Source organism: Dipteris shenzhenensis, chromosome 22 (genome assembly GCF_047967505.1).
Source record: "Dipteris shenzhenensis isolate YYH24624 ecotype China chromosome 22, Dip_SZ_1.0, whole genome shotgun sequence".
NCBI lineage: Eukaryota > Viridiplantae > Streptophyta > Polypodiopsida > Gleicheniales > Dipteridaceae > Dipteris > Dipteris shenzhenensis.
Genome location: NC_141617.1, coordinates 28,056,035 through 28,080,595, shown reverse-complemented (window position 1 = coordinate 28,080,595; position 24,561 = coordinate 28,056,035). Strand labels below are relative to the sequence as shown.

Below are 24,561 nucleotides of genomic sequence, written 5' to 3'. Positions count from 1 at the left end.
CTGCTTGGATTTCTCAGGAGAGAGAACTTTCACGTGGTAGCGCTTGATGGATTCGTTATTTACGCCTTTTCTTTTCAAGGCATGACCACTATTTGCATCTCTTGAGGTGATCAAGAATACACTTCCCTTGGGCAAACACGAATAGTCTTCTAGATCCTTGGTGTTCCAGACATTATCGATGGAGAGCAACAGTGGTGGAGCAGCCATCCTGCCAGGATCTTCGAAGTTCAGATCCTCAATATCAATTTTGGACTTCAACGCTTTTGTCGTTTCTCCTTTTTTACCAGGAGCATCAAGTTTGGAGCCCAAATCTCGGAACGCTTTTTCCGTTTTTCCATTTTTACCGCAAGCTTTTGTCGTCCTACACGAAAATCGGGAATTTTGATTGTCTTCCCAGTTAGACACTCGTAAATTTGCGCCTGCAAACTTTGAATCTCCGTGTCCTTTTTTGCCATCCCAACAAAGCAGTGCGCATAGTGGTGTGGTGAACTCAACAGATCTGCATGTACAGCTTCCAGCAGCGTGGTCTTGCCAACTCCTCCGAGTCCATGCAAAATGACATAACGTACGTGAGAATTTGGCATGCCATCAATGATTTGAACTACCTCCTTCGTTCGCTCCTCTAGCCCAACTGCATACATCCTGAGTTTCGTTAGCCCTCCCTCTATCAAAACAAGGTAGCCCCAACTTCATACATCACGGAGCATAGATCAATGCCAAAAAAACGCGTTTGGAACCAAGTTATCTCCAAGGGATTGGCCTTTTTCAAATGCTTTATTTCCACATCAACGCATCAATCCAAAGGTTGAGGAGGTAATCATATGTGGTCTTCAACTTTTATATTGTAGATTAAAGGATCATACCTTTGCCTTTTGGTATTTCTGGCACATATGATGAGAATGGTCTGAGAATCATGTCATAAGTTCTTCTCAAGATCAAACGATCAAGCTTGTCGTATGAGCCCTTCATGTCACTCATAATGCCATCCAATGTGCTGGCATTTAGATCAGCTAAATAAAACCTATATTATAAAGAATTAGTGACACATAGCTCATTGATTCTCCAAAAGATTCATATCAATGTCGATATTTATATGTGGAGATTAATCTCTCTCTCTCTCTCTCTCTCTCTCTCTCTCTCTCTCTCTCTCTCACACACACACACACACACACACATACACACGCACACACATGCACGCACGCACGCAAGCACGCACACACGCACAACTATTAAATATGGATATGTGGAGGTGGAAAGTAGTTGCATAATCAAAGCATAACTAGGTGTAAACTATTTTCATTAGGTTCAAAGAATATATTACATATGGGTAACTTGCTCGATCCACAATTTATACGTTGCTCAATGAACTTTAACAAGATTGGTATTTAAACTAATCTACACATCCCAAACTTTAAAATGAGTGTAAAACATTCCAGAATTGCCTTCTTGAATGCGATAATTAAACCATGACAAATGCTATTTTGCATGTGAAGTATGTGTTCTCTATATATAGGATATATGAATTTCTTCAAAACTATCAAAAACTTGTTCTACATGTGCATGCAAGCAAGTTCTCAATCAAAAAATCATTACTAGAGCTTTATCACAACTACAAGAGACATCCAATCGACAACATTTGATATGGTTTACGTTGTGCACAATGTTGCACTAGAATTACAAGTGCACATACAAGGGCACGCTTCATGGCCTTTTCTAGATTTGTGGGCAATTAGAAGATTTGAAGAAATGGACTCTACATTTATGGTGTGGTGGTCTTAAGACATTGATTTTTGGTGATATCCTAGCTTACATTTATGGTGTGGTGGTCTTAAGACATTGATTTTTGGTGATATCCTAGCTTACTTCACCCTAGAATGGATGTAATAGATAACAGTCAATCAATACATATACAATGCTATTTGTAATGGATAATGGATGTAATGGATAATAGTCAAGTAAAACATATGCAATACTATCTCTATAAATCCAAAATTAGGTGTCATTTCATTGCAATGTGGTCCATAGAACATGCCACAGATGTATCCATAGCAGCAAACCTGCTAGTGTGCCATTGTACCTTTTGTTTTTTTAAGCATTTTAGGCCTCAGGGCAATTGCTCAAGGGTCATTGGGAATACTATTTTGGTGATGTGTATGGTTAGTGGAGCCGAACCACGGTCGATAGGTTTATCCAAAACTTCACATCTCCCACATTGGCTTTCAAAATTTCACGACTTCAATCCTAAATACATTATAACCATATTGCTTCTTTTTCAAAAGTCTTTTTTCTCAACATTCCACTAGATTAGCATGCACTTTGATTTGGTTCTACTTTCCTATTCCCTCTTCAAAAGTCCTTTTTGCCCTCGTTTTGCTAGACTTTGTGCTCTTGTTGTTTTCCTGTTCAGATTTCCTTTCCACTCTTCATGCACTTTTGACTTGGCATTGCTTTTCCCCCTCAGTGTGCAGTTCCCATTTAGATTTGGCATAGCCATGAAGGATGCTTTGATCATTTCTCTAGGTGAGTCTTCATCTTTCCATGTTTGCTCTCTTCACAAACTAGCTGGTCTATATTATTGGTTCAATTTCCTTTATATCCATGAGAGTTACAAGAGAAGTAGACAGAGACTGCAAGATAGAAAAGGTCCAAAACCCAGTCAAGGTACAAGGAAGAGGTTGAAAAGCCTAGGCAAGGTAAAAGGAAGAGGTTGAAAGAAGGGGAAATAGATGTACAATATCCAAACGATAATTGAGTGTTAGTAGAAGTGATACAACTTGATGTGTAAAATCATCGCTATAGTGACACTGTTTTGGAAAATTAGCACAATAACATCAGAGTTTCTCCAGAATGATGTTTGTAGGTTATGGATGGGACATAAGAAGTGTACAACGAGTGCATCATTCACAAGCTTGATACAATGTACGGTTAGTACATAGTCGCAGACCTCCAATTCTATTCTTTTACAAGTGACAAGCCCGATGGTTGGAATGGCAAGCTAGCTTATTGTCCATCTGACCACTGGGCTACTTTAGGCCAACCATTGGGCTAGTTTAGGATAACCAGTAGGTTGGTTACAACCATCATGCTAGTTCTTAGCCATTGGCTTGGTTTAGGCCAAGCTTTGGACTAGTTAAGGACACCCACCAGGCTGATTATAACCATCATTTTAGCTCTAATCATTGGGAGACAACATTTGCCAAACCAATTTAATGTTTGAAACATTAAGGTTGTTGGGTTCATGAAGGCATGTAATTTGGGTTGGATGAGCTGGCAGAGTTGTACCTAAGATTTATGGTTGAAATCCTTGATGAAAGAGTTGTATCTAAGAATTATGGCTAAGATCCTTGATGTGGGTGATTGCAAGATAAATTAGGTGCCCATGGGTGCCCACTTTTGGTTGGCCTTGAGTAAAATCGGACACTTGAAATACAAGGAAGCGGAATAATGGGCAATGGGCAATGGGCAGCCACCTCAAGGGTATTTCAATCAATTACTAAAGTGACACATGGCACATCCTCTAGGCTTAAAATGCCCATGTGGCAATATACATGAAACTAACACCTTGATCGGGTAAGGCATGTGGCAATGTGACCATACCTAAATCAATGTATGATTTCTATTATGATAGACCATGTGGCAATATATAACATGGCTTCATGCATCCAAAAGGGTAATTATTTACCTTAATTGAGGACGTATTAAGGCATCCTACATGGAAAAACATAAATGGATGGGAACAAACTTTGGTTGAGATATTATAAAATACCTATGTGAACTAGCGCACTTCACAAGCCAATACCTCGATTGAGGTATTTAAGCATCCACTAGAGGACTTGGTCTAGCTTATTGGAGGAGCCACTATGATGGAGGATGTGGACCACCATACTAGTTGTCATGATGAATTATCTACGAGCATCTTGAAACATGTGAGCATTCCCAAAATATTTTGATAATATGGATTCCCTCTTGAGGGGTGCACTACTAAGAAATCCTATGCATCAGATGCATTCAAGGGGTATTTTGAAATTCATTTAGCTGAAATCCCCCCCCCCCCCAATAAAATCGCCCCTCGTTACTTATGAGCTGACATATGTTTTTCTAAAGTTGAGTTAAAAATTGACCTAGTTATTGTAATCTTGTTAAAATTTTCACTAAAATTGAGTTTAGAAACCATTCTTTTTGAATGCACGTGTTGCACAAACATTCTATGAGGTAAACCCCCTAAGGATTGCCTCAAGTTAGTGAAATGACAAGCATAGTGAATTACACTACATTCCATCACACCCCTTTAATGGAAATGTCCTTTCTGTGAGTCAAGCCAAGAGCTTATTGGTGTTTCTCAAAAATCTCTTCTCCAAGTGGTTTGGTAAAGAGATTTGCAACATTCTCTTTGTCACAACATTATAGTGTGGTGTCACCAAGTAACACTCTTTCATTGATGAAGTGCTCTTTGAGATCAATTTGTGCTTTTTCTTGAGCAATATACTCTCGGGGGCGTCACTCATCATATGTAACCCTATCACGTGAGTTCAACAGAAGGATATTTTTTATTTCTAAAATTTACAGAAATAAATATACATAAGGGACTATATAAAATAGTTTTGGAAAAAATTTACAGATTTGTATAGAAAAGGGGTACATTTTATTAATGAAAAAATTTACAGTTAAGGGATTTTAAATATAGGCCTTGAACGCACGTGATATAGAGGGTTTATACATAGTGACCCCCCTGAGAATATACTACATTCTTGGCTAAGGCGTAAAAGTAGAGCCGATTGATTATCATAGTATATTGTTGTTGGCTTTGTCTCATCAGAGTAATTTGTTTCTAAAAATAGTCTTCTAGGCCATATAGACTCACATGCACCTATTGTGAGTGCTCTATATTCCATTCTTGTTGAGGATAAAGAAATAACTTTGGATATTTGTTTGACATAGCTTAGAAAAAATGCATATCCTTGTGTAGTCTGTCTCTTGACTTCATGATCTCCTACATAGTCACTATCGCAATATCTGAATGCGACCTTGGATGACTTCTTCTGTATTATATTTCAAACAGTCTTGTACCTCTAATGTACCTTAAGACTCTCTTGGCTATATTCTAATGAGACTATTCTGGATTTACCAAGAACAATGCTATGAAACTTATGTATGAATCTTTATAAGTTTCCAATGCTACTCCATGGGGGTGGCTACAATCTTGTAGTTTGTCATATGAAAGTTCTTTAGGAGACAATCTACATAATTTTGTTTGCTCAAGAAAGTAACTTTCTAAGTCTCTCCAAACTCAATACCAAGACAAATTTGATGCTTAAGTCTAGATCCTTCATGTCAAACTCTATAAATCAATCTTGTTTGAGCTTGATGATGCTAACTGGGATCCTATCATAACCACATCATCTAGATACAAATTACTTGTGTAGCGGTAATGTCTTCCCCTTGAACTTTGTAGGATCAATGCACGATTGGATGTAGACAATCATCACAAAACTACTTTTGGGGCATGATGCGATGTGCACTGGTGGGGAGATTACAAAACTGGTTGCAATAGGTCACAATGACGGGGAATAGCCCACATGCTTGTCATCTTTTTGTAGAAATGTGAGTGGGATAGCCTTGATTCTCACAACAAAATTTTTACCAGCCACCATCTCATTGCAGACTCCTTTACGACACTGGTAGTACTAGCATCATTAGATTTATTGTGCGATGACAACATGCTGAGAGTGCTCTCAACGGAAGTAAGAATGGAAGAAGGAGAGAGAGAGAAACAGAGAGCCACACAAGTTTTGGTGGGTGCAGAACCACCCTAATCTTCTTTTTCATTCATTTATATATGTGTTTGAGTATTATACATAACCGGGGTAAAGGCACAATGAACTTTAACCCCCACAACCTCCCACTTAAAGGACAATGTGCCTTTAAGGGAGAACAACCAGTGAGCATACTATCCAATGCCCATCAATACACGACAATACTCAAACCGCTGACTAGGTAGACTCTTCGTCAGCATATCTGCAGGGTTATCATCTGTATGAACCTTGACAAGCTCTATGCGCTTGTCCTCAAGTACCTCCCTGATGAAATGGTACCTGACCTCAATGTGTTTGGTCTTTGCATGAAAGACCGGATTCCGTGCTAGCTGAATAGCACTCATGGAATCACTATGCAATGTCGGTACACCTGTATGAATCCCCAAATCTCCCACTAGCCCCGATCAAACCATATAGCCTCCTTGCAACCCTCTGTGGCTGCAACATACTCAGCCTCTGTGGTAGACAAAGCAACGCACTTCTGTGCGCGAGACATCCACGACACTGCACCACCTGCAAAGGTGAACACATAACCAGAAGTGGATCTCCTACTATCCACATGCCCTGCATAGTCTGAATCTGTGTACCCAAGTACACGCATGTCTCCTTTACCAAAGCAGATGCACATCTCCTTGGTACCCTTCATGTACCTCATGATGCACTTAACTGCCTCCCAATGCCTCTTTCCTGGATTAGCCATATAGCGGCTAACAACTCCCACTGCAAATGCAATGTCTGGTCTAGTAGCTATCATAGCATACATAAGACTCCCAACCGCTGATGCATAAGGAACCTTGGCCATCATGGCCCTCTCCTCATCTGATTTGGGACTATCTGTATGACTCAGTTTCACATATGGAGGCAATGGAGTACTCACTGCCTTCCCCCCCTCCATATTGAAACGCTGCAATACTTTTGTAACATACTCTTTTTGTGAAAGCCAAAGGAGTTTCCTACTCCGATCACGCGTGATGCACATACCAAGAATATGACCTGCAAATCCCAAATCCTTCATATCAAAGGCCTCATGCAACTTGGCCTTTAATGCATCTAGCTCATAAGTATTCTTGCTAGCCAATAGCATATCATCCACATATAGTGCCAGGATTATCAGGCTACTATCCTTAGCCATTTTAGTGTAGAGGCAGTGATCAATTTCACTCCTTCTAAAACCCTGGGACTGAATGAAAGCATCAAACTTCTGATACCATTCTCTAGGCGCTTGCTTAAGACCATAGAGACTCTTCTTCAGCTTGCAAACTAAATGCTCTTTGCCCTTTTCTTCAAAGCCTTTCGGCTGCACCATGTAAATTTCCTCATGCAAATCCCCATGCAAGAAAGCTGTCTTGACATCCATCTGCATAAGCTCCATATCCTCTGCTGCCACTAGTCCAAGCATGCATCTAAGTGTGGTCATCTTCACAACCGGAGAGAATATCTCATCAAAGTCCACACCCTTCTCTTGCTTGAACCCTTTAGCAACCAAACGGGCCTTGTACCTAGGCACATCATCACCTGTGACCTTCATCTTGTAGACCCATTTACATGGCAATGCTTTCTTTCCATATGGCAAAGAAACCAAGTCCCAAGTCTTATTCTTCATAAGTGAACTCATCTCTGATTGCATAGCATACTCCCACTTGCGTTGATCCTCATGCATCATAGCCTCTCTGTAGCAAGAAGGCTCCCCGCAATCAGTAAGCATCACATAGTCTACCCCTGGAACAAACTTATCAGGCAGTCTAGACACTCTAGATGATCTTCTCAAGGGCATTTCAGCTTGCTGTCCCATTTGCATATCAGCCACATTTGGCTCATCATTTCCACCAATAGATGATCCATCATCACCCTTGATTGTATACCTGTGGGAGTACTTGGTGGTACCATTTCTTGCACATTTGGTGCATGGACAGCTTGCTGCCTATCAACATATGCAGGTGGATTCACATCCTGGAAAGTGATTCTCCTCATTTCCACATCCCTCATGCTGACCACCCATTGCTTTAGCTCCTCCTTCTCCTCCTCCTCCTTTTGCCATAGTTGGTACATGCTACCACCACAAAATGGCTTCGTTGACCAGCCTTTGTTGTGGGTAAGAGCGTGCAAGATGGAAGAAAAGAGAGTTCGAATAAGCAGTCTTATATCCTTGTTTGGGACTTTAATGTAGCAAGAAGAGAAGAATGAATGCAACAAACTTAGCACATCAAAACAAGCAACACACACAGGTTAGGAAGGACCTAGGGAGAGAGGGAGGAGTAGGGATGGAGAGAGGGAAAGGGAATAGTCTAGGGACAAGCATCACTTTCATCTGCTATGGTGCCCGGTACATGCTAGCATTTTTGAGATTGAGAACCCTAGCTCAAGTAGAATTTTTAGTCTAAGAATTGTTGTGGGTATCCAGATGTGGTTGAATTTTCATTGGCAGAAACCTTGTCTGTTAATTTGCAGGTGGACGGGCATGAAATGCACCAAAATCTCACTCTACATTCTGAATTTATAATTTCTTTAGTACAACTACTTGGACATGTATTAAATTCTTTATACACTAAATGTTATGTTCTTTAAAGAAACACTCTTATTAACTATTTTGAAGAACTCTACGTTATGAAATGATGATTCCTTTAGTACAACTACTTAGACATTTATTAAATTCTTCATACATTAAACATTATGTTCTTTAAAGAAACACTCATATTAACTCTTGCTGCTATAGATGCTAGGAGTGAGCACTTGTGCATGCTTATGGTGTAGCCGATGTATGGAGGGGAGAGCAGGGGGAGTGCAAACCGACCCCACTTAGAGTCTGTATTAGGGATGTTTTTATCGAAGCTATACTAATATCTTAATATAAAATCTGGGCGAAAGTTTATTGAGGTAATTTTTCAAGTTTCACAATATTAATATAACATAGTATGCTTTTATATATTTTCTTTTCAATTTTGAAGTAGAAGATGCAAATCTTGGCGAAACTTCATATTTTTTTATATAAAAGTTTCAAATCATGGCTAATGTTCCAAACATTTATTTTTATTAGGACATACAAACTTTCGACACCAATATAAAAGTTTTGCTTCTTAACGAAACTAGCACTAAAAAATCATCCATGGTTTGTATGTCTTATTAACCACATTCAAAAGACTATGAGTGGAGAGACAGGGGAGGATGGGAGCACCTCCAAGGAGGTAGAGTGAACTACAATGGAATCTTCCGATGAGGATGATACCAAGAGCAAAGGTGCCTTGTCATATGCTGATATCCTCACAGAAAAGATGCTTGGTGGCTTCTCCCCACTCCCCGATGAGGAATCTCAAAAGATTTTGTGTGGAAAAATATCTTGATGAGTGAAAGAAACTAAGCATAAAGATGAGATAAAGATTGGTTTGAGACAGTAGGAAGTACTCCTTCTCAATGTGTGAGATGTAGATGGATGATAGGTCAAGTCGCATCAATGGATGAACTCACACAATTTATGGCATAGAATGCATCTGCCTACCAATAGCTTCACAAACTCATTCATGGGAAAGGGCTTCTTCTTGTTCCGGTGGATTTTTGAGGCAGCCACCATGATGAGCTCGTGGTGAGCTCATTTTTATTTTTGAGAACATCTATTTTGGTCATGCCATGGAGCCCCACCTTTAGCATGGACAAGTTCCTTTACCATGACTGCCCTATATGGATTGAAATTTTGAACCTTCCCACTTGGCTGGGTGACTCCGAGGCAAAGATGACAACATAGCCACCAAATCTTTTTGGCGCGCACAGAATTGACTAGGAGATCCATTTCCATTTGGTTCTCTTCCATATGAAGGCTCTCAAGCTTTTTTCGATTAGGAGGATGTGGCTTTTATAGAATGCACAAATAGAAAGAATGTAGAATGAGGCAGGTGCCAGAATATGCTTGACCATCGTGCATCTGCCCAACAGACTTAGTGGGACCTTTGCCCATGCGTCTATTTTGGCCTTAAATTTGGGCCACCACCACAAGAATCGTTGTATGATTGCGATTCTAGCCCCTATAGGGACTCCCAGATGTCGAATAACCTATCTCCTAGGGATCCATTTCAGGCCTGTATCCATTCAGTTGGGTCACTCCTTGAGACAAACAGAGCTTGGGATTTGTCCCATTGGATTCTTGAGCCTGAGGCAGAGCAATGCATTTCAAACAGACCTAACAGACCTAGGACTAAGTTCAGTTGGTCAGGGTCAGCCTTGCAGATCGTGTTGGAGTCGTTAGCAAACAGCTGAGCGAAGAGAGGAGTGTTGGATCCTGGAAGTCTCATGGGATCTAGGGAACCCCTTGCAATGAGCTTGTGGAACAAAGCGAGCAACGGTTTTGTAATCACAGCAAACAGCAATGGTGCCAAGGGGCATCCCTGTCTGATAGACCTCCTGAGCTCAAACGACCCTACCTCAGTTCTATTGATGCAGATGGAGGCTGAAGCATTGGCTAGAAGTGCCTTTACTAGCGCGAGAAACTTGTCTCCAAATCCCATTGTCTGCATGACTGCCGAGATGTAGCCCCATTCCACCCGGTCATATGCTTTATCGAAATCGATGTTAAGCAGAATAATCTCTTCTTTCTGTGTCCAAGCGTGTTCCAGAGCAGCAATGACATTCAGTACATTATCATGGATGTGCCTTCCCTTGACAAAACCATATTGTTGATTAGAGACCACTTCGGGTATCAAATGTGTGATTCTTATAGCAAACATTTTGGCAATGATTTTGCAGGAGACATTTAGAAGTGACAGAGGCCTCCAGTCACCAAATCTTTCCGCTGGAAATCTCTTGGGAATGAGTCTGATGAGTCCCTTATTGACGTTTGGAGAGAGGGATTCCCTAACTTATATCTCGTTAGCCATCCTCACAAAGTCATCTCTAAGAGTGCCCCATAACACCTGATAAAATTCGACTGTTAGTCCATTAGGATCTGGGGATTTGTTTCTCTTCATGTGCAGAATCATTGCATCTGCTTCCTCGAGGGTGAAAGGCTTGCACAGCGTAGATAGATCACTTTCCCCTATTCTTTTGTCCACACACTCCAGTAGGAGCTGCCGGGCCTCCATCTTTGCATCTGATTGCTCTTCCTTGGCTCCCAGAATTGCCTCTAGAGACGAGGTAAAGTGTTGGCTGATGCTGTCCTGCTCAGTGATCTAGATGCCTAGAGAGTCACGGACTCTACAAATATTGTCGCGAGCCTTATCTGACCTTATTGTCCTGAAGAAGAATGCGGAGGGAGCATCTCCTTGTGCAATCCATCTGGCGGATGAGTAAATTCTAGCCCCCTCTGCTTTGTGGAATTCGAGCTGTCTAAGCACGTCTTCACACCGTTGCATCTCCCTAATGTCCTGTTACTCCAAGTCATCTTTCTCCCTCAGTTTCTTCAGTTTCTCTCTTGCAGAGGAGAAAATGTGCTTTCGAGCTGCCTACAGCTTACCCAGCATCCGCGCAACGTTGATAACATCAGAAATTACTTTGTCAAAGGCTCTAACTGGATCTTTTGCACCTCTGACCCCGTGTCTCCAGGTGGCTTCCAAAGCCTTGCAATTGTCTTCACTCAATAAAGAGGCATTGAGTTTGAAGGATTGGCGACCCTTCCTAACTGGCTGCGTCCCAACTACAAAAGAAACAATGCATGGCATGTGATCGGAGAAGGTTTGTGAACGGTCTACCTCCCCTTTCCAAGGTGGGCAAGTCCAAGAAGCACCCCCACTGAACCAGCATAGGTCAAGCACAGCTGACTGCAAATTGCAAGCTCTTCTTCTGTACCATGTGGGTCTCGCATCTAACAGGCCAAGCTGACGAGCTTCTACAAAGCCATGCTGCTCCTGCACCGTGGACCAGGCGCAGCTCCTAGCATCAGAGTGGCTGAACTCACCGACTGTCACCAGTCTAGCACTGAGTTCTTGGTCTCCCATCCAGTCCCAAAATTGGTTCGCCTTCCCAGCATCTGTAGGAACCGGGAATCCCCGCCCTTTAAAATGAACGGCACGTTTTTTTCAAGAAAAGAGGAGCAGGAGGCTCAGCACTGCTTGGTGCATAATGAGGGTCAGCACTAGGGGTTGACGATGTAGAACCTCTATACGTGCCGTTCATTTTAAAGGGCGGGGATTCCCGGTTCCTACGAGTCACGACCACTGTAATAGCAAGGCCAGCTCCGGAGTCCGGATTCTCAGCAAGGCCAGATCGGCGCTTGGCCGTACAACCTTATTAACTCATTAAGTTTGAGGCTAATGAGCCGGTTGAGTCCAGGGCCCAGAACATTAAAACCTGGTATACATGTAATGCGCACAGCTCCTTTGCCGTGCCGTACTTCTTCTCTTCGGTCTCGCTTCTCGTTGCTCGCTTCTCTTCTCTTGTGATGGTTCTAGGCTTCTAGCGTCCATCTACTTAGTTGTTACGAATGCAATCAACGACTACCTAACAACCTGAACAACAACTGAAGGGAGATAATTCGAGGCTGTTCCTGGAGATTCAGTCGTGCCAGAGCGGTTCAAGCACTTGTTCCTTTTGAAACTTAAGAAACGTCAAGTAATAATCATTAACGGTGGAGGTGTATAAACCTGGAAGCCCAGCGAGAGGAGACCATTTTGAGGCATGCTATTGTACCGCGTACAATCACGAATGTCGCACTCCTTAAGTTCTCACGACGCTCATCGTCATCAATTTCACCATCATCTTTGTGAAGTCGCAGCACATACTTGGCGAGATCTCGCATCTCTTTCAACAGATCTCCGCATTTTTCACGATTTTGACAGCTTAGGTTTTGTTGTCTCAAAATGTATGCCACCATCGATAGTGCAGTAGCGGTCCAATGGAGATTTCCGGCAGCTCCCAGCACATCTGATAATACTTTGGCCACGGCTCCCGTAAAAAAATCGTGTACCTGTCGGAAATTTGTTCGCCACTGATGATTTTCAAAAGAGTTCGAATCCGACGACCGTGTACAACAAATGTGGAGCAGAAAAGGCGATGACGACCAAATATCTACAACCGTATTATCAAACAAAGACTAAGCACGCGCACCTGGCCCTTTGCTTTTTGCGCGTTATCGGCAATCCCGCTCATGATTGTCGGTACAATATCCAGGGTATGCTGGACAGCCTCTGGTATATCGAGGGGTGTCGATGGTTCACCTTTTTCAAAACTAGAAATGGCCTGCAAAAGTTCTTGAGAGGGTCATTCGAGCAGTCTCCAGATTGCGAAACAAAGCAGAACAAATGAATGTCGAAACCAGCGAGAGTACCTCTTCAAAGTATTGTACGACGCGATCTAAGTCGTCCTCCGTCAGTTTGTCCAGAATGGCCAGAAAATCAGCAAAAGGTAGTTTTGACGGGTTGGCAGGACGACTCGAACAATTGCAGAAGCTTGCTACTTGACCCATGCTGCAAGATCTAGCTTAGAAAGTCGACGCTGGGACTGGAAAGAACAGCGAAGTGTGTTAAAACGCCTGGACCGCTGAGCGTATCCAGAGGAAAAATTCCAGTCCAAAAGATATCTCTAGAGTTGTGACGGCTTGGCAGGACGACTCCAACAATTTCAGGAGCTTGCTCCTTGACCCATGCTGCAAGATCTAGCTTAGAAAGACGCTCAGACTGTTTTCTGGGAAGTGGAAAGACAAGCGAGGTGTGTTAAAACGCCTGGACCGCTGAGAATTAACGGAGAAATGCCAATGCAAAAGAGACCTCTATATAGCGGAGCTGTTTCTTTTGTCCCAGAAGCTCCGATTATATTAAATTGGAAGAAAAGAAAAAGATTAAGCGCTGCCCGGAAACAGAGTCAACAACCCCAACATGCTGAGGGGATTAACAAAGGGAAGTCCTATTCAAAAGGGAGGTGCAAGTGTCTCTCATCTAAAGAGGATTTTGCTAGCACAGTCTACAGCAAGCTTAAGATCTGATTTTTGAGTAGTGAGAGGGCTACCAGGATTTCTTCCTGTTTGAGTCGGTTCTCTTCCATATGAGCCAGCTTGGGATCTTGTTCTTTGTACGTGTGGCCTTTCATCTTCTGCTCCAGGGCCTGTATCTTCTTCCTCACGTCTTTGAAAGAGTCTTCAATCTGCTTACAAATGTCATGGATTAGATAGCGGAGCTGTTTCCCTCAGGATAGCTTTGAAATTTCAGGACATTTTTGTCATTTTTATATATACACACAGGAATTTTGGGCCAATGATACTGATTTTCTTTAGAAAAGGGAGGGTGGTGCTGAATTTTTGTCCTTGCTTTGAATACAACTCATACAAAATATGCAAGTGGGTTTTATATCATATTACCACTTGCATTATATCATATTACTTTTGGTTCCTTTGGGGAGGAAGGAGAGGCACCTGCATTGGGTCTTTAAAGAGTAAGGAACAATTTACACTATAGGAGGTTGCAACATCAAGCATCTTTTGCCTTGTTCACGTTGCAAGTGGGCTTCCTAATGGTGATCTCTTATTGAGAGACAAAGTATGAAAATGTAGGGTTAGCATTTGGGCTTGTGTTAACATAAGATTTAGTCAGTAATTAGTCTTTAATTAAGGTTGATTCTAAAGCTTTAATGGGTGAGCCTTTTTTCAATGTGTAGCATTGGTATATTAAATCATGACGAAGACTCCACAAAAACCTATCATGTGCTGGCACACCCACTACCATAATTGATCGCGCTGCCACCACCGATCCACCTCCACCTCTGCATCCCACCTCCACCTCCACCCCCACCCCCACCCCCACCCCCACCCCCACCTCCATTGTCCCCACCTCCACATCCTCATCTGCTCCCCTACCTCAAGCCTCTGCCCTTCCCCTAGCCACCGACATTTTGCCCTCCACCTCTACCTCTTCCCCCTCCACCCTCGCCCCTCCCCCTCCCCCTCCCCCCCTTCCCCTTGGCACCTCCCTTCCCCCCTCCACCCTACCATATCCCATTGATCCCCTTGCCCCACCTTGCAGCAGCAGTGCTGCTTCACGACGCGACTTGCCGAAGTCCACTATCTGTCGTCATACTAGCAACATTGTGTAATATTTTTTTAGTGACCTTATGCCAGCTTTGCAGTCTACTCTTCTCATGTCCCTGATTGATCACCCTGACTTGGTAGAGTGTAGGAGGCTTGCTAGTCTTGGTGCACGTAGAGATAGGGTTGTATGTAGCGAGGTCCTTAGCAGTTTTCGATGTTCTTATGCTTCTATTAAGCATAGGAACTCCAGTGATGCCTTGGTAGCACGTCGTGCTATTGTGGCTGCCATTAGTAGACCTCAGATGATAGGCCATGTGCGTACCGCTTCACATCTTCTTCAGATTGCACCGCGCACATTGCGAGCAGGCATGATTAGGAGGTAAAGTCTAGAGGATAGTGAGACTGATGCTCTTTGGGATTCGAGTGGTCGTGCACCTTACAGTGATTGATTGTTGGATGATTCCACTAGGTCCTTCATACAACAGTTTTGGGAGGAGCATTACAGAGCATCCCCGGTGTTCAAGAAGGCATTGCAGAAGAGGGTGTCACGCGGTGTGTACATTGAGCATGGTGCATGTTTTTTGGAGTGTACCTAGACTGAGTTATACACTCAGTTTGTAGAGGCACACCCGAAGTTCAGGATTGGGATTGAGCGATGTAGGCCATGGTTTGTGCGATGCTCTCAAGAGCGTGACATGTGCTGTTGTCACTACCATGTGGATTTTGGATTGATGTATGACGTATTCCGTTCCCTTGATGGTCATATGGGAGTGGTTCCTACTAGCCCTCGTGACTTCATTCATTCCATATTGTGTACATGAGATGGCGATGCTTTATTCCACTCCCTTGATTGTGTGGAAGGCAGGTGTAGTTTATGTGGTGACTTTGCTAGAGTGCCACGAGTTGCACTAGATACTTGTGGCATGCAAATGGTTCGTTGGCAGTAGTATGAGTACCATACCTTGACATTACATGGTGGTGCACAGTTGAGGAGGTTGTAGCTTGTGGGGAAGGAGACTCCACATGTTGTATTCATTGACAATTTTCAAGGGAAGCTGTGCCACTACATACGCCACTCGCACACTGCGAAGTGGGAGGATCATCAGTTTCGTGCATGTTTGAGCACATTTTCTATAGGGGTGGTTGTCTCAGTGGTGGACTTTGCGGAGAATTATACCTTTGCACCATAGCATGAGATCCAATCGGAGTATTATTTCTCTGAACAGGTGACGTGTGATTGATTATTGGTTTTTTAATGGCCTCATTATATTGAATTATTTTAAGTCATTTTTTTTCGTGCCATATTGCAGGTTGCTATATTTGTGCACATTAGCTATCATCATGCATAGGCTCATGTGGATGGCATTGATAGCACCATGGACTCACACGTCATTGTGCGAGAGTATCACTTCTACATCAGTGATGATCGATCGCATGATGCCCATTTTGTGCAGCACTGCTTCACTTTGCATGATATCTTCTTGAGTGATCATGGCGTCACATGGCAGTGGCGCTGGATTTGGTCAGAGGGTTGTGGTGGTCAGTTCAAATCTGCCAGATAGTTTTATTGGTTCTACAGATGGCACCATGAGACAGGCATTCCAATCACATGGAGCTACTTCAAGATAGGGTACGGTAAGGGAGAGCATGATGGTGTAGGTGCTTGCGTGAAGCATGCTTTGCATTGATACTAATTGTGTCACAGTGCCGATCACTTCAAGGATGCACATGATGTGGTGCGATGGTGCAGCCAGCACTTATCCACTAGTGCTATCTCCTCATTTCAGTTGCGTGACGATAGGGTGGTGAGCCGGTACTTTTGGTGCGTGGACATTGGGAATATTGATCGGTCTAGGCTTTTTGATTGTCATTCAGTGTCTGGCACTCTTGATTTCCATTCCATCAGGAGCATAGGTGAGTCTCACCCCGCGATCTTTTCTCGACGGTTTACTTGTTTTTGCTCCGCATGCATTGATGATGATTGAGGAGGGTGCTCCATGATACCATGGGCCAATCCATGGGCACATCGAGTGCTTTCTCCCTTCCAGCCTTGGGAGGAGGTACATGATCAAGATGCAAGATTCGGTTCCTCTAGAGATTACGACCAGCTTACAAATATGTTGCGTATTGGTGATATCTTCGCTATCATTGCTCCGAAGGGCAATGAGGAGGGTGTGGATTATTACTTGTTGCGATGCTCTCTGGCAAAGAGTGTGCTGAATGAGGATACAGTGGATGGGCATGGGATGCACTTTGATGTTCATAACATGATCGCACGTGGCTACTATTTTCAAGAGATATAGAGGCATGGTCATTATATTGAGTTCTAGGAGTACATGGTGGATCAGGAGGCATACATGTATTCTCATCTTGTTGTTGTGATCAAGATTACTTTGAGTCATGTTCACACTCGCGAGGCGACATCCACTCCACGATGGCGCCTTGTAGTGGAGGATCACGAGAGCATACTTGTGACTATTGGCATGAGAGCCGATCCTAAGGAGTAGCACATTACATATCATAGTTTTGGGGATCATCAGTTGATCAGATAGATTTTTATTGGGTATCACTAGTTGATTACCTATTTTTGTATTCGATATGTATAGGCTCATTGTGTGAGCATTCCATTGTTATTTTCATGGACTCATATTTTGTATTTCACTATGATGGTTTTATACACGTTCATACACATCATTGTATTAGATTCTATCTTATACATGATGTCCGTTGTCTTCTCAATGAGATTTGTTGTTTCTGTAACACAAATAATTGTTTATTAGTAGTTATGTTGTAATTGTGTTTTGTGCTTTAGGACATTTTAAAAATGTGACTAAGAAAATTTGTACACGTACTAACCAAATACGCATGTGGACTTATCTGTTGGGGGTGAAACTTTGCACGGCCCTTAGACTACCCTAGATATATATCCATCCAAGATTTCGTAGCCAAATGATTTCGTATGTGCCACGTGGAAGGTATAATGCATACACGTACTAACCAAATATGCATGTGGACTTATCTGTTGGGGATGAAACTTTGCACAGCTCTTAGGCTACCTTAGACTTACATCCATGCAGGATTTGGTTGCCAATAGATTTGGTATGTGCCACGTGGAAGGTATAATGTGTACATTTTTGCAAGCACTCACTACTAGTGACTATGTATGAAAAATGGCTCACCTATTGACCAAATATGCATGTGGACTTATCTGTTGGGGATCAAACTCTGCATGGACCTTAGGCTACCCTAGACCTACATCCATGCAAGATTTGGTCTCCAACTAATTTGGTATGTGCCGAGTGGAAGGTATAATGCATACATTTTTTCAAGTACTCACTACTAGTGACTACGCATGAAAAATGGCGCACATACTAACCAAATAGGCATGTGGACTTATCTGTTGGGGATGAAACTTTGCACGGCCCTTAGGCTACCCTAGATATACATCCTTGCAAGATTTGGTCTCCAACTGATTTGGTATGTGGCACGTGGAAGGTATAATGCGTACATTTCCTCATGGCAAAGGATGCAAGTGGCCGTAGGAAGCCTAGCTATGACTAGTGCATCTATGGGTGTCCTAGTCGGCACATCTACAGGAGGCGTGGGGTACAGGGCCACATTGGGGTGGATCCTATGGAGAGATGGATCATGACTAATATGTCTCAACTGCAAAATATAGCGCTCCGCTCGATGGTAGGCTATGCATGTCCGAATCCTCTCGTCCTCCAAATCTTCCTCCAATTGTCGTACACGAGACTCCATATCCACCTCCAACTATCGTACATGAGACTCCATATCCTGTTGCAATAGATGTGCCTGTCAAGCAAACATGTCACGTACATGGTGAGAATGAACCAAAAAACTTCAGTTTAAAACATGCAACAAAAAAATAAACTAAAATAATCAGAATAACTAACCTCGACCCTAGAATCATCCAACAATGCCTCCAACTCTGCAACACTGCATCTCGAGTATCCAACTCATGCTGAGGGCGTGTAGATGTGGGAGGTGGTGCACATGTGGGAGGTGGTGTAGATGTGGGAGGCTCCGTAGATGTGGGAGGTGGAATCGAAAGTGATCTCGATAGGGTAGAGACTATGTCATGCAAGGATGAGGCCACTGAATGAACGTCCCCCCTAATCCATCCTCCAACAGCTCGCAATGTCGGTACAGGAATAGTGTGCAGCTGTGGTGCCTTGCATCGACGCCGAACACCTACAGTCTAACGCTCTTGACGCCCCATCCTACCATGTCCGGCTCCTGATCTTGGATGGGTACTAAGGTAGTCTACCCGATGACCAAGCACAAACGCGGCGTATAGTTGCATAGCAAATGACCTGGATAAATGTGCGCTGCCATGATGGGGTGCCTACAACGTAAAATATAAAAGGGCTACCTTGATCGTGGTCGCATCGCCTCAATGTGACCATCCCAAAACATATCCTCTAAGGCCTACCTGTGAGGTGACTCACGCTCAAACAACTCTCGAATGGCTCTCCAATCCAAGCCATGACCACCGATCTCTGCCTCAGCCTGTGCCTGAAAGGTATCCAAAACGTCCTCAAACGTGTCTAATCGACCTAGAGCATCGATGAGTGAATTGAGACTCATGACCAAGTGAGGGGGTACCCCAAGATCTTGCAATGCCCTCATCTCAGCTCTCAAAATCGCTATCTACATATGAACAGTGGTGCCAGAACCTGCACGTTGCCTAACGCATGCACAAAAAAACACATGGAAATTAATATTAATATTCTATTCAATGGGACTTAATATTCTATTTGGGTAATGAAAACTTTTAGCTAGCCAATTTTTATTGAATTTTTGCAAAAGCTCATGACAAGGTTTCATGGAATCACATAAGTCTTTGTATTTGTCTATGTAACTATATCCATACATAGATCTACAACCTTCCCTAGTTCCCTATTTCTATAGTTTCATGTGCCACCTAAAGGGATTGCTAGCCACATGATCTACCCTTTCCTTGCATCAACCTCTCGCACCATATGATTTGAAAATGATGTGTAGGCGAATGTATTGTTTAAATCATCCTATTTGTTTGATTGATTACACTTAGTTAAGTACTCCTTGATGAGGTAGGATGTTGTTGGGATCATCCTATGCACCTAACGATAGATGGGCCAAATGTGTGGCTATGCTTACAACAGTGCTATGTTGCAAATGCAACACATGCACTCTTGCATGCTCCAAGTTGCTCCACTCTTCAATGGAAGATGCACACATGATAGTTATTGAATGATGTTATTGACAAAGGGATTTAGATGTACATCCTTGGTCTTATTTCATTTTCAAATAAATTTCAAACTTTGTGTTAAAGATGCTACACTTTCTATTGTATAGTTAGTGGTCACGTACATGGTGATAATATATGCTAAGAGAACAACCATTTTGGCAAATACACTAGAAGGACAAGTTTAGTAGAGCTATCTTCTCTAAAGTTGAACACTTCATCTACAATTTTGATTTTATTGACACAAAAAGAACACAAGTGATGCATTTCTTGGCAACGCAATAATTATTACACATTGAGTTTCCCATCAATATATTTAAAGTTCCATGGCTTGGTAATAGCCCTTTAAGGTACTAGCTTCTATATGAATTTCAATTACCTATTGCTTGGTTTTCTTACAACCCTACACATCGATCGATCGCTCGCATGATGGTTGTAGACTACATGCGATGAATTTCTATATGATCGATCGCATGATGGTTGTAGACTACATCTTTAATTTAGTATAGAGTCTAAATCCTCACCCTTTGAAAAATAATATAAAAACTACATTAAACTCTTGTTTTCTCTTTTTTTTTAATATATCATTTTTATAAACAAACTATATATGTTTTTACAATTAAATGAGAACTTCCCTAAGTTGAAAAATAATATAAAAACTACTTTAATCTCTTGTTTTTTATTTAAAAAATAGATGATTTTAAAATTTGCAAGATGTGAATTAGTATCTAATCCAGTTTGGGAGGTTATGGCGTTTATGGTGTGAAGCTCTTGTTCCAGAGGTACCAACTCAAATGATCAAGCGTGATCGTTTCATAGCTGGTCTGAAGCCTACACTCAGATTGAAAGTTGAGCTGAAGAATCTGGATAGTTTTGAAGATGCTGTCAGAGTGGCCAGGGAGAAGGAATGGAAAATCCAAAGACTGAGGTAGCTTGGCATGCAAGAAGAGCCTAAGAATCTGATTGGAAGTCCAAAAGTAATAAAAAAATTATGTAGAAAGAGAGCCAATGTCTATTCCTATGCAGGATGACTCCCTGAAGAAGGACTTACATGATACTGTAGAGCTTATGAAGTCACTCAACCTAAATTGGATGGAGACTACAGGAAGAGGAAGAGGCCGAGGTGTGCAAAATAACAGGAGAGATGTGCAGGCTGGGAGTGAAGGAAATTCAGTTGGAATAGGTAGAGGATGGGGATACATGAGCAATGTGAAGTGCTGGAACTGTGGAGAGTGGGAACATATCAGCCCTCACTGTGATAAACCAACAAGAGTAAGTGGAGAAGTTTATCTTGTAATGCAGAAGACAAATGACAGGTCAGGAGACTTCAATGTGGAAGTGAAGGATTTGAATCAGCCCTCTACCAGTGGAGTCAAATGGAAAGATAAAGGAAAGGGGAAGGCAATCAACCTGATCAAGGTGGAGACTATTCCGGAGATCATGCCAGTGGCAAAGAGAACAAGGAGTGCAATAGGAGAAAATGGAACCTGTGCAAAAAAAGGGAAGCATGTGGACTTTGATCTCAGCCCTCAGTCTCCTAAAAAGAAGAGACAGAGGCCCAGGAAACATTATAAAACTTTAGATTTGCATATTGGTCAAGGATAGGAGGAATACACACTGATGAATGATTTGAAGGGGAGGGCAGCCAATATAACTTTTGCATAGTTACTTGGTTTGTGCCCGAAGCTCAAGAGAGAATGGAAGAAGTTGGCTAATCCCAAGAAAAGTAATGAGCAGGAACCTACAAGAGGAGAGATGGAGATAATGTCTGTAGAAGATCTTCCAGATTTATGCCCTGCAGTGGATGCATGGTGTGGAGGTTGTTGAGATATCAAGCTCCACTCACGATATTCCAGGGTGACTGTTGTGCATTTATGTCACGGACTTGCTAGCTACAGATGCAGTTGGTACACCGCCCATGAATAATAGCTAGATGAAGCTATCTTTATGTACTCTAGTTAGTGGCTCAATTAGTATGCCACCTTAGTTAGCTGAGTTTGGTTTGAGACCCACATAAAGGGTTCACCTATTCCTTTTGTATAAGAGAGAGTTCTTTTGGCTTTCACAACTAAGAAGAGAAAAACTATTTTCAGCCTCCACCTTTGTGTGTATTCCCCCATTGTGTATGTGAGAAAGCTACAAGTGAGACTCCTTACCTCTCTCCCACTCTCTTCACATGGTATCAGAGCTTGGATCGTGGTAAGGAGCTCAAGAAAGCAAACCAAGTTCACGGTGTCTTGGTAAGAGGATCAGTGTTGCTTTCCTTTTTCGAGTTTGGGAGCAAATCTTTGCAGGTAGCAGAGCCAGAAAGTGCAAGAGTGCACTGTCTCAGATTGGGACGCCCTTCGCGGTGCGACAAGAGGGCAGTATATGCTGCGGGAAAGGGTGAAGCCTTCGGTAACATTATTTTTTTGATTCGAGGCCACACAGACATATGGCATTGATTATGAAGAAACATTAAGTCCAGTTGCAAGGATGGCAACTGTAAGAGCAGTCATTGCTATGGCTACATCAAAGGGATGGTCTTTACATCAAATGGATGTAAAGAATGCCTTCTTGCATGGTGATTTGCAAGAAGAGGTCTATATGGAGCAGCCACCAGGTTATGTTCATGCTGTTCATCCTGAGTTTTTTTGCAAGTTGAAGAAAGCCTTGTGTGGCTTGAAGCAAGCACCCAGAGCATGGTCTGAAAAGATAGGACAGTATCTTGTCACTATTGGCTTTTAGATTCCCAAGGCAGATTTCTCACTTTATGTGAGAAAAATAGAGAAAGATATTATGCTGTTTGTTATTTATGTTGATGATTTGATCAGAGGTGATAGTGATGAAGCTATCCTTCATGTGAAAATGCCCCGAAAATGCTATTGAAGCAGAAGTTTGAGATGAAGGATTTGGAAGAGCTGCATTATTTCTTGGGCATTGAGGTGATTAGATCCACAAGTGGGATATGGCTCTTGCAAAGGCAGTATGGATTGGACATGCTGTCCAAATATGGGATGACAGGCTGTAAGCCTATTTCAGTTTCTTTGGAGCAGAATGTGAAGTTGAGCGCAGATGCAGGTGAGCTTCTGGAAGACCCTACTATGTATAGATGTATAGTAGGAAGTTTGATTTATATGACTATTACTAGGCCAGATTTGAGCTATGCTATTGGGTTGGTAAGTTAGTTTATGCAGGCTCAAAGGAAACCGCATTTGGATGTGGCTAGATGCATACTGAGGTATGTGAAGTAGTTTATGTCAGCACAGAGGATCAGGTAGCTGACATATTCATGAAGGAATTGGGCGCAGAGAAGCTGTGCAAGTTTAGAGACCTGCTTGGTGTGCAGGAATTGGGATTGAGCTCGAGGGGGAGTGTTGAGATATTGAGATCCACTCGTGATATGCCACGGTGACCATTGTGCATTTATGTCATTGACTTGTTAGCTGCAGATGCAGTTGGTACACCACCCATAAATAATAGCTGGATGAAAGCTATCTTTATGTACTCTAGTTAGTGGCTCAGTTAGTATGCCACCTTAGTTAGTTGAGTTTGGTTTGAGACCCACATATAGGGTTCACCTATTCCTTTTGTACTAGAGAGAGTTCTTTTGGCTTTCACAACTGAGAAGAGGAAAACTATTTTCAGCCTCCACCTTTGTGTGTATTCCCCCATTGTGTATGTGAGAAAGTTGCAAGTGAGACTCCTTACCTCTCTCCCACTTTCTTCATAGAGGTATGAGTGTTGGAGAGGCATATGTTGATGGCGGTGCATATATAAGTGTCATGACTCAGGCATGCATGGAGAAGTTGGGGCTAAAATTGAATGCACATTCAGATTTTAGACTCCGATTGGCAAACCATACGAAGGTGAAGTGTCTGGGTATTGTTGAGATATCAAGATCCACTCGTGATATGCCAGGGTGATCATTGTGCATTTATGTCACCGACTTGTTAGCTGCAGATGCGGTTGGTACACCGCCCATGAATAATAGCTGGATGATAGCTATCTTTATGTACTCTAGTTAGTGGCTCAGTTAGTATGCCACCTTGGTTAGTTGAGTTTGGTTTGAGACCCACATATAGGGTTCACCTATTCTTTTGTACTTAGAGTTCTTTTGGCTTTCACATCTAAGAAGAGGAAAACTGTTTTCAGCCTCCACCTTTGTGTATATTCCCACATTGTGTATGTGAGAAAGCTGCAAGTGAGACTCCTTTCTTCTCTCCCACTCTCTTCACATAGTATCAGAGCTCAGTTCATGGTAAGGAGCTCAAGAAAGCAAACCAAGTTCGCGGTGTCCTAGTAAGAGGGTGTTACTTTCCTTTTTTTTTTTCGAGTTTTGGAGCAAATCTTTGCAGGTAGCACAACCGGAAAGTGCAAGAGTGCACTTGGGATGCCCTTCGCAGTGTGGCAAGAGGGCAGTATATGCTACGGGCAAGGGCAAAGCCCTTGGTGAATTTTTTTTTTTAAATTCGAGGCCATTTTGGGGTCCGTTTTGGTGGCATAAGTTTTCCGTAGGCACTTAGGAAAGTGCCTTGTTTTTTATGTGCGACCACTGCTCTGCAAGTCGGTGAAAAGTT

At 42.5% G+C, this 24,561-nt stretch overlaps 1 protein-coding gene across 1 annotated transcript; it reads right to left on the bottom strand.

Moving 5' to 3' along the window:
• Window positions 1–254: 254 nt before the first annotated feature.
• LOC147887958 (uncharacterized) lies at window positions 255–13,469 on the bottom strand. Its single transcript, XM_087393260.1, has 5 exons — window positions 13,060–13,469; window positions 12,840–12,971; window positions 12,377–12,699; window positions 864–1,021; window positions 255–631 (listed from the first exon to the last, which is right to left on the bottom strand). Exons 1-5 carry the CDS (start codon window positions 13,195–13,197, stop codon window positions 255–257), a joined length of 1,128 nt encoding a protein of 375 aa, XP_087249386.1. The 5' UTR covers window positions 13,198–13,469.
• Window positions 13,470–24,561: the final 11,092 nt, after the last annotated feature.

What these genes read in the sequence shown, in the direction of transcription:
- LOC147887958 (XM_087393260.1), bottom strand. Translation starts at nt 13,197, where the DNA reads ATGGGTCAAGTAGCAAGCTTCTGCAATTGTTCGAGTCGTCCTGCCAAC. An exon ending in TCGTACAATACTTTGAAGAG is followed by an intron (nt 12,972 to 13,059) that starts GTACTCTCGCTG and finishes GAACTTTTGCAG; the next exon opens with GCCATTTCTAGTTTTGAAAA. An exon ending in TCCTCTCGCTGGGCTTCCAG is followed by an intron (nt 1,022 to 12,376) that starts GTTTATACACCT and finishes TTTATAATATAG; the next exon opens with GTTTTATTTAGCTGATCTAA.